This window comes from Zeus faber (genome assembly GCF_960531495.2).
Source record: "Zeus faber genome assembly, chromosome: 16".
Taxonomy (NCBI): domain Eukaryota; kingdom Metazoa; phylum Chordata; class Actinopteri; order Zeiformes; family Zeidae; genus Zeus; species Zeus faber.
Window position 1 is genome coordinate 13,127,393 of NC_137202.1, and position 16,906 is coordinate 13,144,298.

The 16,906-nt window shown below is 45.7% G+C and overlaps 2 protein-coding genes across 2 annotated transcripts in view; one reads left to right on the top strand and one right to left on the bottom strand.

The window, feature by feature from the left end:
- Window positions 1-5,403: 5,403 nt before the first annotated feature.
- Window positions 5,404-8,487, bottom strand: chchd1 (coiled-coil-helix-coiled-coil-helix domain containing 1). The gene is made up of 3 exons (XM_080016271.1): window positions 8,174-8,487; window positions 6,438-6,556; window positions 5,404-5,812 (listed from the first exon to the last, which is right to left on the bottom strand). The coding sequence occupies exons 1-3, from the start codon at window positions 8,310-8,312 to the stop codon at window positions 5,702-5,704; spliced, it is 369 nt and encodes a 122-aa protein (XP_079872397.1). The 5' UTR covers window positions 8,313-8,487; the 3' UTR covers window positions 5,404-5,701.
- An 8,090-nt stretch (window positions 8,488-16,577) lies between these two features.
- LOC307242282 (rap1 GTPase-GDP dissociation stimulator 1) overlaps window positions 16,578-16,906 on the top strand; it is a 20,182-nt gene continuing 19,853 nt past the window's right edge. Inside the window, exon 1 of the mRNA XM_080016678.1 lies at window positions 16,578-16,697. Within this exon, the coding sequence (XP_079872804.1) occupies window positions 16,685-16,697 (13 nt within the window). The 5' untranslated portion in view covers window positions 16,578-16,684. The remainder of the gene's footprint in view (window positions 16,698-16,906) is intronic.

A 16,906-nucleotide genomic window follows, 5' to 3' on the forward strand; every position in this document is an offset into this window, starting at 1 on the left:
GACGCGCCGCTGACCGCAGCCGCGCACACGCACACGCACACGCACACGCGTGGGGGGGGCGGGGTCGCGGAGCGCGCTCCACGCAGGTTTTGGGGTGTGGGGTGTGGGGTGTGGGGGGGGGGGGGACTTTTGCTTAATTACACTTAATTGCAGCGGCCAAACAGTTCAAATCAAGAAAGGGAAAACAAAAATGAAACATAAACCTCTTTGTACTGTACACACCCTTCCACCAAGTTAACCGGTAGACGCTGGAGACGGCGCAAAACGCTCAGGATTCAGAACTTCATGAATTTCAACATTCTGACTTCAATCTTAATTCTCAGATTTCTGACATAAACTTGAGTAGTCTGACTTTAATATCTTGTGTGTGTGTGTGTGTGTGTGTGTGTTTGTGAATTATATAGTGAGTTTTTATGATTGCCAGATGGCGTTCTTGTATTATATTATATGTTGTTGGTTTGCATTGCTGTAGTGTCGCGCCTTGTCGGCCCTCCGCAGCCACCGCAGGTTACTTGTTGTCTTGTGTGGCACTGAAAACATTTCGTTTAAACCATTGATATCACTGTGTGTGCTATAACACTGCCGGTTTCAGGTGTAGTTAAGTGAAGGATGGAATCATTCCCGTAAATGTAACGTTGAAACAATGTTGATACTAACTGGTGTGGCGCGGGCCAGCCAGCTCAACTGAGCGTCGCTTAACAGGGTGTAAGTTGGGAGGTGGCTGGCCAATCAGTAACTAGTTCTTGAAAGAGGCAGCTGAAGTTTATCCTATTTTGTTTTTGATTTATGAGTCAATAAGTGCCCCGGATTCACTTGTTGTCTTGGGTTCCCAGAGCCGATAGATGGGAACTTTTCCCTGCCTCCACCACCAGTCCTGAACCCTGTCTGTCCTCCCGGCCCTGGTACACTTCACCTAACACAATGCAGAGACCTTGCCCCGCGGGGCTCACTGCCTGGAAGATAGGGTTACAAATATTTTATATATATATTTATATATATATATGTGTGTGTGTGTGTGTGTGTGTGTGTGTGTGTGTGTGTGTGTGTGTGTGTGTGTGTGTGTGTGTGTGTGTGTGTATGGAAAAAATAACTGAATTTGATTATGAATATATGTATGTATATATACAGTATATATGAATGTATGTATGTATATATATATATACATACTGTATATATATATATACAGTATATATACTGTATATATTTGTGTGTGTATGGAAAAAATAACTGCCGTTTAAATAAATATATATATATATATATATATATATATATATGTGTGTGTGTGTGTGTGTGTGTGTGTGTGTGTGTCTGTGTGTGTGTCTGTGTTTGTGTATATGGAAAAAATAAATTCCATTTGAATCTGAATATATATATACTGTATATATTCATATTCCAATGGCACTGTCAGCCAGCACTGTCAAGATTTGAAACACACACAAAAGGTATCCCTCATCCTCTTCCGTATTTTTAAATGTAAGTTCACCGCGATGAAAAACCGAAGACCAAGGGCAGCGCATGATGAACATCTAGTGCTAGATGTTCACGACATAAAAACAACAACATTCGCTGAAAGTATGGGGGAAAATGGACATGCTCCGAGCGCGGTGTTATTCTTCCCCGTACTGCGTCTTTCTGGACCACATCAGCCTCTCGCACGTGCAGTGCAGTAGGGACGGCAGCACCCACATTCCCCTGCCCCCGCTACCTCTCCCCCAAAAAACTATTAAAAAGCAAAGCTCAGCTTCAAAGCAGCTGAAGGGCCTGCGGGGCTGCCGCAGGGGCCTCCGGGCTCCGCTGGACTCCAACAACAACAACACTTTGAGGTGTCATTACTGGTCCCCCTCGTCCGGGGGGTGCCAAACCACAGGCCCGCGGGGCCACGTCCGGCCCGCGAGACAATTTGGTGTAATGTGGCCCGCTACACGGTGGTAATAAATGGATTATTCTGGCCCGCGAATATTTTTCGTTCGAAATCGCAACGTTTAACTAATCCACACAATTTACTTAATGTTTTCAAAATATAAAAGCTATTTATGATTACGAGGCAGTTCACTAATGTGCGGGTGGAAAAAAAAAAAACAGGCGGGTTTCCCTTGGAGTTCAACATGGACCCCCTAGAAGAAGACAGCCCGGCCGGTGGGGCCCCCCGGGGGTCCCCTCGAGTTTGAGACCCCTGCTCTCGTCGGAATGAACACACGGCGCTTCGGGATCCCTCTTAAGTGTCGCCCGTTACCGCGCGTTCAGCGATAACGACGGGAACCCAGTCGTTCATTGAAAATAAAAAATAAAAACCTTTAAGGTGACGGCCGGCGCATTCATTCCTGACATGACGGTGAACACCGAGATATATATAAATATTCTTTTTTTATTTTTTTATTATATATTAAATGGTCGGTTCATTCTGATGGACTGATTCTGAAAAAAATAAAATAAAACGCTATCAGCTCAGACAGCTTCCAAGACGAGGTCGCGACCACCGATCCCCACCTGGGAAACCAACGATCACCCCGCTTCGGCGCTGTATCTCCTACCCCCACCCGCGGGACGAGACGAGGGAGATTCGATCGTTCGGGAGGCTTGTTTTCTTTTTTATCGGCGATAAGACTTGAAAGGCTCGGGGTTTTTTTCAAAAGGCCGGCTTAGTGGCGGCGATTGTTTTTCTTGGCAGCCTTTCTGAAATAAACCAAATTGTCACAAAGCGTGGAGCGTGATAGCATCGTCCCCCGCGAACATGCGAAAACCGCAAGTGTGGCGCTTGGGGGCGGGGCGGGGCGGGGCGGGGCGGGGCGGGGAGAGGGGGGGGGGGGGGCCTTCGCTCCGTCGGCAATGAAGATGTCAAAGGCGACGACATTTTATTCATTTATCTTTTACGATCCCATTATTTTCTAATCGTGACCAGACATCACAGGAGACTCTCAACACTCTCTCTCTCTCAACACTCTCTCTCTCTCTGTCCCCGGGCTGCAAAATGTATTTGGACACTTTTATTGTTGGGTAAACAGGGCCGCATTTTTTTGTGCTCGGCTGCGGTATTGGAAACCAGACGTGACCGGGCAACCGCGAGTTTGCGAGCGGGTCAAGGGTCAGTCGCCGGAGATGGACGGAGAATATTTTCACGACGTATTTGACACCCGGGCAATTGTGTGTGTGTGTGTGTGTGTGTGTGTGTGTGTGCAGGAGCCACTCGGGTTGGACGGGGAAGGGCGTTCGGGATAGTGCACCGGTGATGTTTGCTTCTATGACTTTATGAATGACCAGAACTTATACTCAGCATCACCAAAGACCGCCGTCAAATCGGATGAACTGATTCAGGAAATTGAGCAATATTCACTTTCCTATTTGCTCTTCTGCGTTTATTGCCGGGATCCATTTTAAAACATGATTTTCCTCACATTATGGAACAGTGATACACAGAGCAACCGCATACACTTGAAACTCTGCGGATGATCTATTGATCTAATGCTACGTCTATTATTTGTCTTATCTCCAGGGGAGATGGGTTCTCTTCTCAACAGGTGTTGACCACCTGGAGAGCAACAATCTGAAGGCACCTGCCCTGATGCCCCCTGCCACTGGAGGTGTTATTGTTTATCACCCTTAACCAATATCATAATGTCATGAAACTAAAGACACCGCCACTTCATGATGCCTCCATTGTAGTCTAAATCAGTAATGCGTATCAGACCGGAGGTCGGAAATTAAGAAAAGATTTGAGAAATTTCCATATAGTTTATTATGAAAACCTTCATTAAGGTCCTGTAACGTGGGAATTAAAAAAAAATAATAATAATAAATAAATAAGTTATATATATATATATATATATATATATATATATATATATATATATATATATATATATATATATATATATATATATATAATTTATTTATTTATTTATTTATTTATTTTTAACACATATATATATATATATATATATATATATATATATATATATATATATGTGTGTGTGTGTGTGTGTGGGTGTGTGTGTGCAGATTTCATTGCTAAAATGTCCTATTGGTGAGAAAAGACGGGTCACCCAGCCCTAACTGTTGAAATTGTCAAGGAAACAGTCATCGTCCAGGGCCTCAGATGCATTACCAAAAACACCCCGAGGACTTAAAAAAAAAAAAAAGTTCTGTGGTTGGGGCATCTCCTGCTTGAGTTGGAGGAAAACTGCAACACATAACCGGATCAGCAAAGAGGCTCCAATATCCCGGACCGGAAGGAGAGCAGGGGGACTCAGAACTGACTCTTCACACACTCATATAATGACATACACTGATCCATATACTTACACGTCCATGAACATAAACTCAGTCGTACAATACAGTGAACTACGTTAATTGCACCAATGCCCCTTTTTTAACTGTACATTGCTGCATTTTATAGCGGAATTTTGTATCCTCTTTCCTGTGATTCTATTGGAAAGCTGCTTTGTTGGAAGTCAAGTTTCTAAAACGTGTATTTACGTCAATGCTGACTACAGGGAACGGCTTCCTCTCTCGTCCCGACGTTGCAGAGGAAGTGATAAGACCGGCAGGGAAATGATTGGTCTGGGGAGGCTGGAGTTTTTTTTGTTTAATGGAGGAGCAGCCAAACAGGGACGTGACCAAAATACCTCATTCAGACGTCGGTGCACACGATCCTTTTCCAGAGCAGAAGACATAACACGGTCCCATCTGCTGTGCATTGGGAAGCCGATACAAGCGTCAAGGGTAAAATGTAAAAGAAAAAAAAAAATTCTTTACAATTTGGCATTTTATGGCCTTGACAACCCCGCCCAAAAAAGACCTGTCTGGGCTTGATGATAAATAATCCACTGCACTTTAGATGGAACTAAATTAATTCCAGGCAATTGTTGGAGACTATATATAGCATAAAAATTGGATAATGACAGAGGGCTCTTGTTTATTGGAGCTCTGTGTAACGTAGTATCTGTCTGATAGGCTGATAACGATTTGTGGTGTGGTTGCATTAGCCTGACATCTCAAGTTTCATGAAGATTATGATCTATATAAAAATTAAAAAAAACAAAATAACCCACGTACGCAACTTGTCACTAATAATGGTCTCACAGCTAGGAGACGAGTGAAATACAAGAGGTATTTCCATTCCACTAATCTCACGTCCGCGCTGTTCGTGACGGCCGCGCTGAGCCGGCCTGAAACCGAATGAGCACAAACTCTTTCAAAACACAAGTAAGATTAACCATTAATTTTATATTTTAATCAGGATTAGTATTAGCAAAAATAACCTGCATTCCCAGGAGATTAAATTAGAGATGGAGGTACTTTAAGGTACATTTCAGTAGCAGATAGCGATAATGGTATGTGATATGTCTGATACCAGGCTTAAATTGGGTTTTCAGTAATATTGCAAATACAAAAATCCAAAACATGTAATTTACAAATATTTTATGATATTTATTGGGGGAATTTTTAAACACATAACAGTGACATGTTACAACTTTGCCTGATGTTTAATTGAACTGTGAATGTCTGGTGTTATGGAAACATAAATTAAAAACCTGAACACCCCAGACAGGTTGCTTCTTGGCTGCTTGATGCCTGTGCATTGTCACAATAAAGCCTCGCCCTTTATTTTCGTCTTATCTGCACATTCCAAGGCCAAATAACATCCAAGTCTGCAGAAAGAAAATCCTAGACTTAAATTGAAAATAAATACATTTAAAAAATCCTAGACTTCCTTTCGCTGGTTGGGAAATCTCTTCAGCAGCGTTGTGGCTTGTTTAGGGTGCAAACGTCCCCCGTGAATGCCTCTCTCTCCTGATCTGGCTTTCATGTCAGCCTGTATATCAAAGGGAAAACAATAATGAGAGGAATATTAGCTCATTTGTACTGAACATACTGGATTTGAACACAAATACAAGATGCAAATGCAGCACCTCTACTCAGTAGCTTCCACGTAACACCCACACCAAACTGATTAGAACATCTTAAAAAACCTGATTAATCGTTCATAGCGGGGCGGCTCGGGCATCCTGGGTCGCAATGTACATTCAACCAGTAACCAAATCCCCTCAGCGGATGCAGAACGAATGCAAAGAGCGCGGGAAGGTGGAAGAGGAAAGGCAAGGCGTGGTCCTGCAGGGAAAATCGATGTGTTTTGGAACTAAGTAAGGAACGGTGAGAGAGCGTGTGCGTCAGTGAGTGAGTGAGTGAGTGAGTGAGTGAGTGAGTGAGTGAGTGAGTGAGTGAGTGAGTGAGTCCCATGCCCAGGAAGTTTTGTTGTGACTCCTCCCTGACCAGGAAATGACTGCAGTATTATGTTAGTCGCCCTAATTACATTTTCCCAGCCTCCTGGCATTCAAGGCTTAATCAGCAAACCAAGAGAGCCGAGCTTCACCCGAGCAGAGAGTTGTTATGAGATTAGAACGAACCGCGGCTCGTTCCCACTGCGGTGTGATTCCTACCTGAGCCTTTTCGACACAGACGTAGAAAGCGTTCATTTCGTTGGAGCACATGGCATCGACAAAGTTGCTGTTTTTCCAGCAGGCCATCATGGCAGACATCTCTGTGATGCATGTTGCCTCTGTGGTTAAAAAAAAAACAAACAAAAAAAAAAAACACATCACCAAACAGCTACTTATGCTCTGGACATAATGTTTACATTCATTCAACCGCCCACTAATGAAGCCAATAAAAAAAAAACAAAGAATAGTTCTGCCGGTAGCACTTGACATCACACTCAGAGTAGGTACTAGAGGACGTGCGTTACATATAATTATGCCTGAATAAATAACTCCAGGTTATTCTTGTGATATTATAAATATTTGGGTGTCCAGCTTCTGCCCAACAGCTGTGCGCAAGCAAGACACAACAAGGTTTGGGGACATTGTCCTGTAACTGACCTGTGTGGGAAGGTTACCATGTGAAATGCCAATTCCCTCACAGGGATAAGTGAAGTAGCACTATTGCTAATATTATTAACATTATTCACTTTGCCCATTTAATGTAATTTCCCCGCTATTGCATCCGTGACCATCCCAATATTTACTTGAGTGAAGGATCACATTTCAGTACCATCAGAAGTGATCGATATGCGAACAGTCCGTCGCGTTCAATGCCAAATGGCAAAACCAAAGTAGTTTATTGCTTCAGTGTCAGACATAAATCTTGAGAGACATAAATAAAAAGTAAATGTACTGGTTTGTACACATACCGTGAATTTCACCTCAGGGATTACGAAGTGTTATCTTATAAATAGTAAATGTGAAAGGTAATGTAAGAACAACAATACCTTAAGGAATCAGATGTTTTACTTTAAAGCTACACAGACCCTTTATTCTAGAGCACCATATAGCATCAACTTATAGAATTTTAAAAAGCAAAAGAAAATTAAAATTGGGATAAAGGTATCATTAACTGCTAATACAGTGACGGGTAGTCCGGCCACCATCACTTAACACAACTCTTTTATTTTCTTAACTCCCAAGGTTATTAGTGATTGCAATTGAAATGATTTCCAATTCATTCACATTTGCAACACTGCAGATTTGGAGTATATTTCTGCATAGTTATCCATGTATTCATCTGTAGAGAAATATTCCAATTTCTCTTACACCCAATACCAGTACTAGCAACCACACTGCCACGCAGCCCAAATATCCAGTGCACAGAATTACATTTTGTATATCCTGTACATTTAATTTTATATACTGTTAAGCTTTTACGCTGCTTGTTCCTGTACAACAAAGCACCAGCCCCTGACCGAGACCAATTCCCTGTATGCGGAAAATGTAACTGGCCAAATAAACGGACGCGGATTCTGACGCGCCTTCGTACGCATATGAGGAAACAACGATCACGACTTACATTTACGCGCGTTCACTCGGCAGGCGCTTTTGTCCAAAGCGACGAGCGGCTGGAAGCGACCGAAGCGGACGCGCCGCCTCGGGTTTAAGTGCACGAGAAGCTGTTTATGAATCCAACCAGAAACGAGTGCGAGAAGCTGAAAGGAATCGGAATCGGAATAAAACCCCGTTGTTTGTTTGCGACGTTCCGCCGCCCGCTCTGGCGTGTTGTCGCTCCCGGGGAGCCACGACGCAAAGCCCAGCGAGCGCGAACAGCTGGGACGCAACACACCGCGGCGGGCCGCCGGCGACATGGGCGACAGGCGACCGCCGGAGAACACGCGGGGGGGTCTCACCTCCTTTCTTCACCTTGCGGTCGGCCACCGCGTCCTTCAGAACCAGCGCCTTGTTGGGTTTTAACAGAGGCTTCCCCTTCGCCCTGCTCAACATACGGCTGACCTTCTGCTGAAAAGCGTGCCCGCCTTGCACTGCCATATCGACGAAATACCAACACCGTTGTTGACTATGTAATATATATATATATATATATAAAGACACAACTTCCTATTGTTTCGTCAGAATTCCGTTACGTATGAAACACTGTGCGATTTGCTCTCGCCACGACATTATGTCACCGCACTCCCATGTGCGGCGCCATTGGTTGCCGTAAAGCAGGTTTACATGTTTAGCATATTACGACAGTCGTATCACGCACTAACGCCAGAACGTAAAGTGAAACGGGTGCTTGTCTTTGGGGAGCAGAGCTGCAGGTCGAACATCTGCCCAGCGTTGCCACTGCGGGAGCAAATTACAGATAAGAATGGACTGTTGCACAGCTCTGCACTCCAAATTCTGGACTGACGTTGTTAATCCTTCTCTTTGAGTCGTTATTGAATTATTGTGGCCATTTTCTCTTTTATGTTTTCTACTTTTATTAACGTATTGTGTATGTTCAGTATGTCATCGAATCGAATCATATGTGGGCACCACTTAGTAATACGGTGGATTTTATATTCTAACAAAATAAGGAGCAATAATAAGTTGGGTTTCCCAGAATGCCATACCATTATAGCTTTTTAATGTATTTTGATCTAATGTAGAGCGCTATTTTTTACAGTGCCTTCCGACGTGGTTGGCCTCTGGCAACTCGACGTTCGGTGAAAATGTACGGGAGGGCGAGTCACAACAGCAGTCCGTTTGTGAGTGACAGGAGGCTCCTTCCGAGTCCACGCTCGAACCAGAAAGATAAAAGCAAAGGATTCACAATGAACCATCTGCCGTCGAGTACAGAGCGGTGATTCTCCACGCGTATCAAACTGGGGTCTTTACTCTGCCACCCCAATCCGCTAAGATTTTCGTAGTTACGTACGATTTAGTTCAAACGCACCACCCGAAACTAACTCTGAAACTATGACCCGAACAGAAACGGCCAAACAAATCACGGCAGATCTCTAACGGTACTGACGTCCGAAATGAAATGAAACTAAGGTGAAGTTCAGCTTTCGATGATTTTTGGAACCTCTTGATGAACCCCCCGGCAGTGGGAGTCCCCGGACCCCCGTGTTGAAAACCGCTGTTCTAGAAACTAGCAATTGAGCTGAATTTGCAAAATATTGATTGACATTGGATTGCTTTAAGGCTGTCAGCCTTAAAAACCCTCGGCCCCTTGCGATAGTTGACTTTGTAATTTAGTGTCTTTTGCAATAACATTTTTATTACAGTGCATTATAGAAGAACGTGCATAGACAGTAATCACCCTGAGGCAGGATGTTTCAAGATAATGGCAACGGGTCTCTCTGTCTCTCTCTCTCGTTCTAATTTCTGTCTTTGCAGGTTCTTGCCTGTCTCAGTGCTGGGCAAATATTTTGCTTGTTATTCTGCCACGACCAGTTAATCCCCCGCGATTCTGAGTGTGTAGTTGCCAGCCCCGTGTTATGCTTTTTTTTTTATGCAGCGTGAGTCCATCACTGCTACACAGAGGAGTGAAGCCAATTTTGCATGGATTACATTTGACTGGCAAACTGAGAAAGACATTTTTCATATATATTTGTGTATGTGTGAGAGAGACTTTAGGCTATATATCGGGACAGACCGCTGCAATAGAGATGATATATGGACAGGTTTGTGAACGCGTTTTCTTTCACCAACTAACACTAACTTTTGTCCAGTCACATGCCAGTGGGAACCTTCAGATGCGCTCTTATAGGGTTTGGGAAAGAGCCAGCGGTGGCCTCAGATGAACTTTGAACTCTGAACCATTTTCTTGCTTTCAGACTCGCGCGCTTATGCGTGCACCAACACCTTAGGCACACACACACAAGAGCAAACAAAAAAAAGAATAACAAAAGAACGACCCACTCGAGACTTTTGGGTGGTCTCTCTTTTGTGGGAGAGTCACACACTGTTTTAGCAGCATTAGCCGCAGCTAACGAAGCGGTTTTAACCCCCGTCCCCGTATGAACTCCCCGTTTCACATTTTCTCACATTAAATATGCGGCTACCTGTCTGAGTTTCAAAATATCTACATAAAACATCGTTCAACCGCTTTTATCACGACAGTGATTCAAACATATGCAATTTCGATTCTGACTTTTATCATTTTAACACATTTTCTTTTACAACCAATTAAATGTTTGTTTGTTTGGGGTTTTTTTTTTTTTTATCTCAGATGACAATTGTAATGAATCTAAATTCAGCCACATGCACAGCAAATACTTTCCTTGAGAAGCACAGGTATTACAGAGGGCGTGCCAGATAAATAATTGTATCTTTGCCCAAAAATATCAACAAGCAACCAGAGATAAATAGAGATGCTGCAAACAAGCCGCTCACTGAGGACTGAAGTGAGCAATAAATCAACAACCACACTCGTTTCTTTTTTCAATTAAAAGATTGCGTGGTCAACTCGTTTCGCGTAGTTGTAGCCAAACGGAAGGACTCAGAGGACACGGGATCCACGGTGTCTCTGGAGTAGATCAAATTACATGAATAGTGCTGTGTCTCTAAAAATACGTGACTCTAATTTTCATCTATTGGTTTCCCTCTGTGAGCCACACACACACACACACCTATATAAGAGTGCTGCTCACCCCCCCGCGGTTTCTCCCACCCAAGAAGGACAAGGTGATCACCAAATGTGCAACCGTGTGCGGGTCCTTTAGAAGGGTGTGGACTATGAACTCAAACAGCTAAACATAAGGAAAGGCATGCACACTGTGGAGCCAGGGAATCAGAAAGAGAAGGAGGCCGGTTAAGAACACACAAGGGATTGTACTAAAACACTTCCAACTCTAACCCCCTTTAGTATTTTTGTGAAATTATTATATCTTTACTTTAGACATTCGGGACTGTTTCATTAACATAGGGGTGAGGAAACAAACATTTGCTAAAAGAAAAAAGATCGATACAGAATGACGCCTTAAATGCTTCCGCCAAAAATCCCGCCAAAATGGCCACAAATGCTCGTGAAAATGCAATTTTTACATCAGTGAAGGCTGAATTTTTTTTTTATTTCAATAAATTTAACCTAGAGTATAGTGTAAACAAGAACAGAACAAGGTTTTATATATATATATATATATATATATATATACACACACACACACACACACGAAATGGGGAACATCTGTGTTAGATTGTTTTACCTAATAGGACCTGGGATCTCGGATATCAATTCATAATCACAATTCCAGATGAGAGAGCTGGAAAGGTGAGTAGAAATAGGAATCACTTGGGACTCACTAGTGGTGGGAAAAATACAGTATGAGTCTGAGAAGGAAAATCGAGGAGAAATCCCAGTCCATGAGAACTCTGGGAGGAAACAGGAAGAAGGAGGACAAATTCGATCGGGAAGAAAACGTTGGCGTGATTAAGTTGAGCGCAGGTATTTTGAGAGAGCGAGAGAGAGAGAGGATCGGGAGTGGTGACTGTAGCGTGACTGTAGCAGGATGAATCATGTGCGGAAGGTGTTGAGAGCGATACGGCGTTCGGTGAAGAGGTAGGGGGCGGAACGGGCTGCTGGAAATAGAGGGTTTGGACGGACGGAAAGTTTTCTGGCGCGGGGATTTCGATGGCGTCAGTTCCCCCCCTGGGCCGGATCACAAATCACACTCCCCCATCAGTCTAATGGAGGCGATGACATTATTAAATGCCAACCGACCATTTAAACTCTTGACACGTTTTTCTTACACAGACGCCCAGGGAGAGGCGTCACGACGAGCCAAAAAAACGGTCCCTCCTCCGTATTCGCGCCATGAATAATATGCACTCAAAAACCACAGCAGCCGTCTTCTTCCGTAATATCATTAAGACCAGAGTGCTCCCTTCTGTGTGGCTGTCCGTGTTTACCTTTTGAATTATTGACGAGGGCGAACGCCTCAGTTGGCCACCAACAAAGAGGAGTGTGTGCCCACGCGTTCGAGTGTGCACGTCTCGGGCGGGAGTGGACGAGGGCCTCCCGGCCGAGGGGCCCCCCCTCCCGACCGCCGGGCCACAGTCCGCAGCTGTCCGGGGTCGCGCGAGGTGACACGGAGAAAGACCCGCATTGATTCAATGTTCAAAAAAAAAAAAAAAAAAGAAAGGACGGGGAGCAGAAGACGCAGATGGGAGTCGTCTCGGGTCCAGCGTCCCTCCGAGGTAGAAGGTGTTTGATTGGTCCGTAGAGTTTGACGGCGAGGACCTAAACACCCGGCGGGAGTCGAATTGATGGCGGTCAATATTCTACGGGGCGTAAATTCGGGCGAAACGCTGTTTGTGACCCCGGACACGGTTTGAATCTCGCCTCGGGTCCTTGATGCGGTCCACAGTGTGTACGGTAGTTTACCCATCTTTTTTATCGATACTCTAGAAATTCAAAGGACAGACCCAAGCAGTATCCTACGGTGGATTTTGACATGGGCACCTTTCTTACACAGTTTCTTCCCTCTTCAAAAGTGACGCGGTGCTCAGGTCAACACTGTCAAATTAGATTGTCCCCGCTGTCTCAAAATGCATGCAATATGCAATGCAAATACGACATCCAATTTCAAAAGCAGAGAAAGTGAGAGGGATTCTCGTGACGAGGGGTAAATACTTGCATTATAAGACTGACATACAAGCACCGGGCCTGTAAATGCCGCGACACAAAAGAGGGGAATTGTGAAGGAAAGTGCACGCTACAATACGAGAACACAGTCAAAATGCAATGCACGAGTAGCCAAAAAAGCCTCCGTTTCCTCCTTCCTCCCGTGGGAATGGTACGCGGGTGACGCATCATCGACTCCACGTGTGGAGGAGGAACTGCAGGGACGTTCTCATCGAGGGGCCCGAGGTCGGCGAGCGCGAGCTTTTTCTCAGGTTTTCTTAATATGGGATGTCAAGGCCACTTATCCGTAGTGAATCACGTCGATACGGCTCCTTTCCTCGGTCGCCGGGGGCCACTCACGGCAGGCTTTCCCCCGAGCTCTCCTCCCGAACGTCCGGCGGAAGCTCTCTCCCCTCACAGCCGGACACGTGCTCCGAGCCCCGACACGCAGTGGATGAAGGATGAAATACAGAGCGCGGGTGAAATTAAACAACGGAGGAAACAAACACCCGAGCGCGTGTGGATCAGATGAAGCGAGCGGACGTGGCAGAGGAATCATAAAAAATAAAAAATAAAAAATAAATTTAAAAGGAGGGGAGAGTAAACGGAGCAAAGGGAAAAGGAGAGAAGAGCCTGTCGACGCTGCATTGAGACGGTCGGACTGAATTCATTACCTCCGAACAAGGCCATTAGCTAATGAAGTGCTCGCTCTGTCGCCAGAATACGAGAGTTTTTACTCTGGGGGAACGACCTTCCGCCAGACACGCACACACGCTTTCCAATGTTATCGTACGGATCAAAATTAAAGTGTATAGTTGTGTTTGCGCGCCCGCACGCAAACAACGATACATCCACAACTAATGGTTGACCAGCACGGCATGACACCTAAAACGGCATATATCCGCACGCACACCGACACACACACACACACACACACACGCGTGCGCGCACAGACACACACGCACACACACACCCACACACACTTAACCCTAACCCTGGCTTCGAAAGTCAGTTTGAATAAATCACCTCGAGTATTGTTTTATGGCGAGTAGAAGCTTTCCAAGTCAAAAAATACAACCACTACCGTCGCACCATGAAAGCTACCATCCTTGGTAGCAGAGTAATGGTCATATAAAACACGCTTCATTTTAAATAGATAGGCAGTTGGGTTATTTTGTGCTCGGCCGTCGGACGTTTACTCATGAAAATGTGTCCGGGTCTGCCGCCAGAAACCTCCTCACTTTGGTTAAGAGCATGTGTCATGTTGATGTGTTCCTCTATGGAACTCTAAGCTCAAACAGGAGACTGAATGACTTACGGCGGCTAATCAGCCATCATCTGTTCAGTGGCGTAAAGCTCTGGTAAAGGTACGCAATGTGTCACATTTTAAATGCAATATTAACATTCTCTCGCTGACCAACACCCGAGCCCCGTGTCGTCGATGCGCGCTGAGCGACTACGTGTCTCGTGGAACTGATAAACCAAAAGAGGGCAGTTAGTTAAATAAGACATTTCAAAGGAGCGTCCCAGGCCACCGAGCCTTATCCAGACACTGACGGCTATTAGATTGTCTCGTCCAATAATTACATTTGGTGTTTGCCCGCCGGGGCACTGCAACTTGTGGAACACGTTATCTCCAGCAAAGGAGGAATATCTGGGCTGTGCCCCAGTAGATTAGATAAGACGTTTGCCTCGCTGGCGTCCTCACCACGCGGGGCTCACACACAGCAACGCAGCCTGAAATGCCATCCATTTATGGACAGAGCCGCTGCCGCACCGACAGCCCTGACAGCAGGAGCTGCGCGGAACAGTTTGCACCGCGGACAAAGGACGACGTGCGGCTCGGACCCCCCCCCCCCCCCCCTGCGGCGCAGCTAGTATCAACCTCTTTCAAAGCCAGGACCCCCATTTTTGATCAGATTTTGCCACTGGGAGGCCCAACCCGAGAAGGCTTTTATTGTTAGATATGACTTAGTCCGAAAATTCCACGCACGTCTGCACTGACGCTGAGACTGCGATCGAAACCGTCACTGTTACACGTTCTCTGACGGCGCTAACGTCTTGTAAATTAAATAATGGTGAAGTTTAACTGTTTATAATTTAGTGCTGGGGTCCCCCTCGAACCTCTTGAAGTACCCCGGGACCCCACGTTGAGTACCACTGCTACAGGCTACAGGAACTTAGTTAATGCCTCTAATGTATCCTACAGGATGTTTTGACTATATTACTATGGAGTTTATGCTGCAAACCAGCTGGTGATAGAAAAATAATAATAATCGTGTGTATGGTTGAGAGGCCAGCACCACAGGTCTGAACTGAACCCGCAGCTCCCACTAATACGTTAGACTGCCTTGGAGGTAATTGAGGCCCTAACATACGGGAGACATTTGGTTCCGCATTCTTGTTGAAAACCCAAGGTTCACCCTCAAGGTCATATAGGGGTCACCCTCAAATAGATTTATCGCTGGATAACCTGGACATTTGCCCCGGCTAATGTTTTGAAAGATGACCTCATCATGTAACGATGACCTCAGAGTGACGCAGGCCCTAAGATGTGACGTCACGCATCTAAAATATAGAACATTTTGGACTGATAAATGAAAACGTATGTTTCCCCATCCCACGTCAACGAAGCCCTTTGAATTCAATATCAAATTCAATTAAAAAGAAAAAAAAAAAAAAAAAAAGTGAAATAACGCCCCCTGTCGTTTGGAATGCAAAACGGCAGGAACGCAGCCATACGGTTGACCGTTTAGGGTGACATTTGGCTCCCTCTAGTGGAGAGTTTTGGGGATTACAAAACTGCTTGATCCGGGGAAACGTTTGCGCCCTGACGCCCATGTTTTATGACATGACAGCGCTCCGCTTGTTGTTTGTTTTTGTTGTAATCAAGCTCCCGTTCCAAGCTGGAATACGTAATAAAATAAAGGTACGGCCGATATGCTTATCCGTCCTCGGGCGTTCTTGTCAAAACGACTGTGACCTATTTACACCCGATGGTCAGGACCGACATTAGAAACAGAAGTCCCCCTTCATCCGGTTGAGTTCGGGGGGCTGCAAAATAAACACATGAGAGTGAAACGCATGGCGTTCCATTCGTCACGAAAAAAGGAAGAAAAAAACAACTCGTGTAGTTAATTTAATCCTCGATTTCATCTACGAATCGAGCCTATTCACCCGTCGGCGTGGTGGCTATGAGGGCAAATAATGCTTCTTCGAAATAACTGAGTTTGTATTTCTCCAATAGTTGGTGCGGTGGTTCTGTGGATATGGAATTCCGCGTCTCGGTGTGTATTCGTCGAGGGGGTGGGAGGGTGGGGGGGGGTGTAATGGTCGACTGATGAGCTTTGGGAAGATTTGGGATTAGCAGCGTATTAGTAGAATAGAGAGACAGAGAAGCAGAGAGGGAGAGAGAGGGGAGCGGGGGCTCACGGCCGGACGGAATCATTTGAAATAATAATAATTAGAAATAACAGCGGAACACGGGTCGAGAGGGGAGGAAGAAGAGAGGGGGGGAGAGAGAGAGAGAGAGAGAGAGAGGGGGGGGGGGTGAGAGAAAGAAGGAAGGGGAGAGGGAGGGAGAGAGAGATGAAGAAGACAGAGAGACAATAGACATGCTGATCAGCTGACTGGAGCAGAGATCCGGGGTGCGCCTGGTCCGAAGAGGGAGGGGGGGGGGCTCCTCTCCAAACACACGCACACACGCACAGACGCACGCACAGGCACGCTGCCCACACGCACGCGTCCATAGGCGGAGAAAGGCACCCACAGGCAGCCCGTCGGCGCGGGAGGAGAGAGGGTAGCCATGGCAGACACGGGTGAGTACAGGAGAGTGCTCCATCCACCCATGCGTCCGCCCGTCCGTCCGTCCACGCACCTGGCGTCCTTTATTTGACACGCGCAGGCGTGCGCCATGTGCGCGATCTCGTCGCGTGCTCGTGTTCCCCAGCGAGCGTGTTTTTGTGGTCGCGTTCCTGCGACCGGGAGCACGGTCCCGGGCGTGCGCGGACGCGTGCGCGCGTTTATT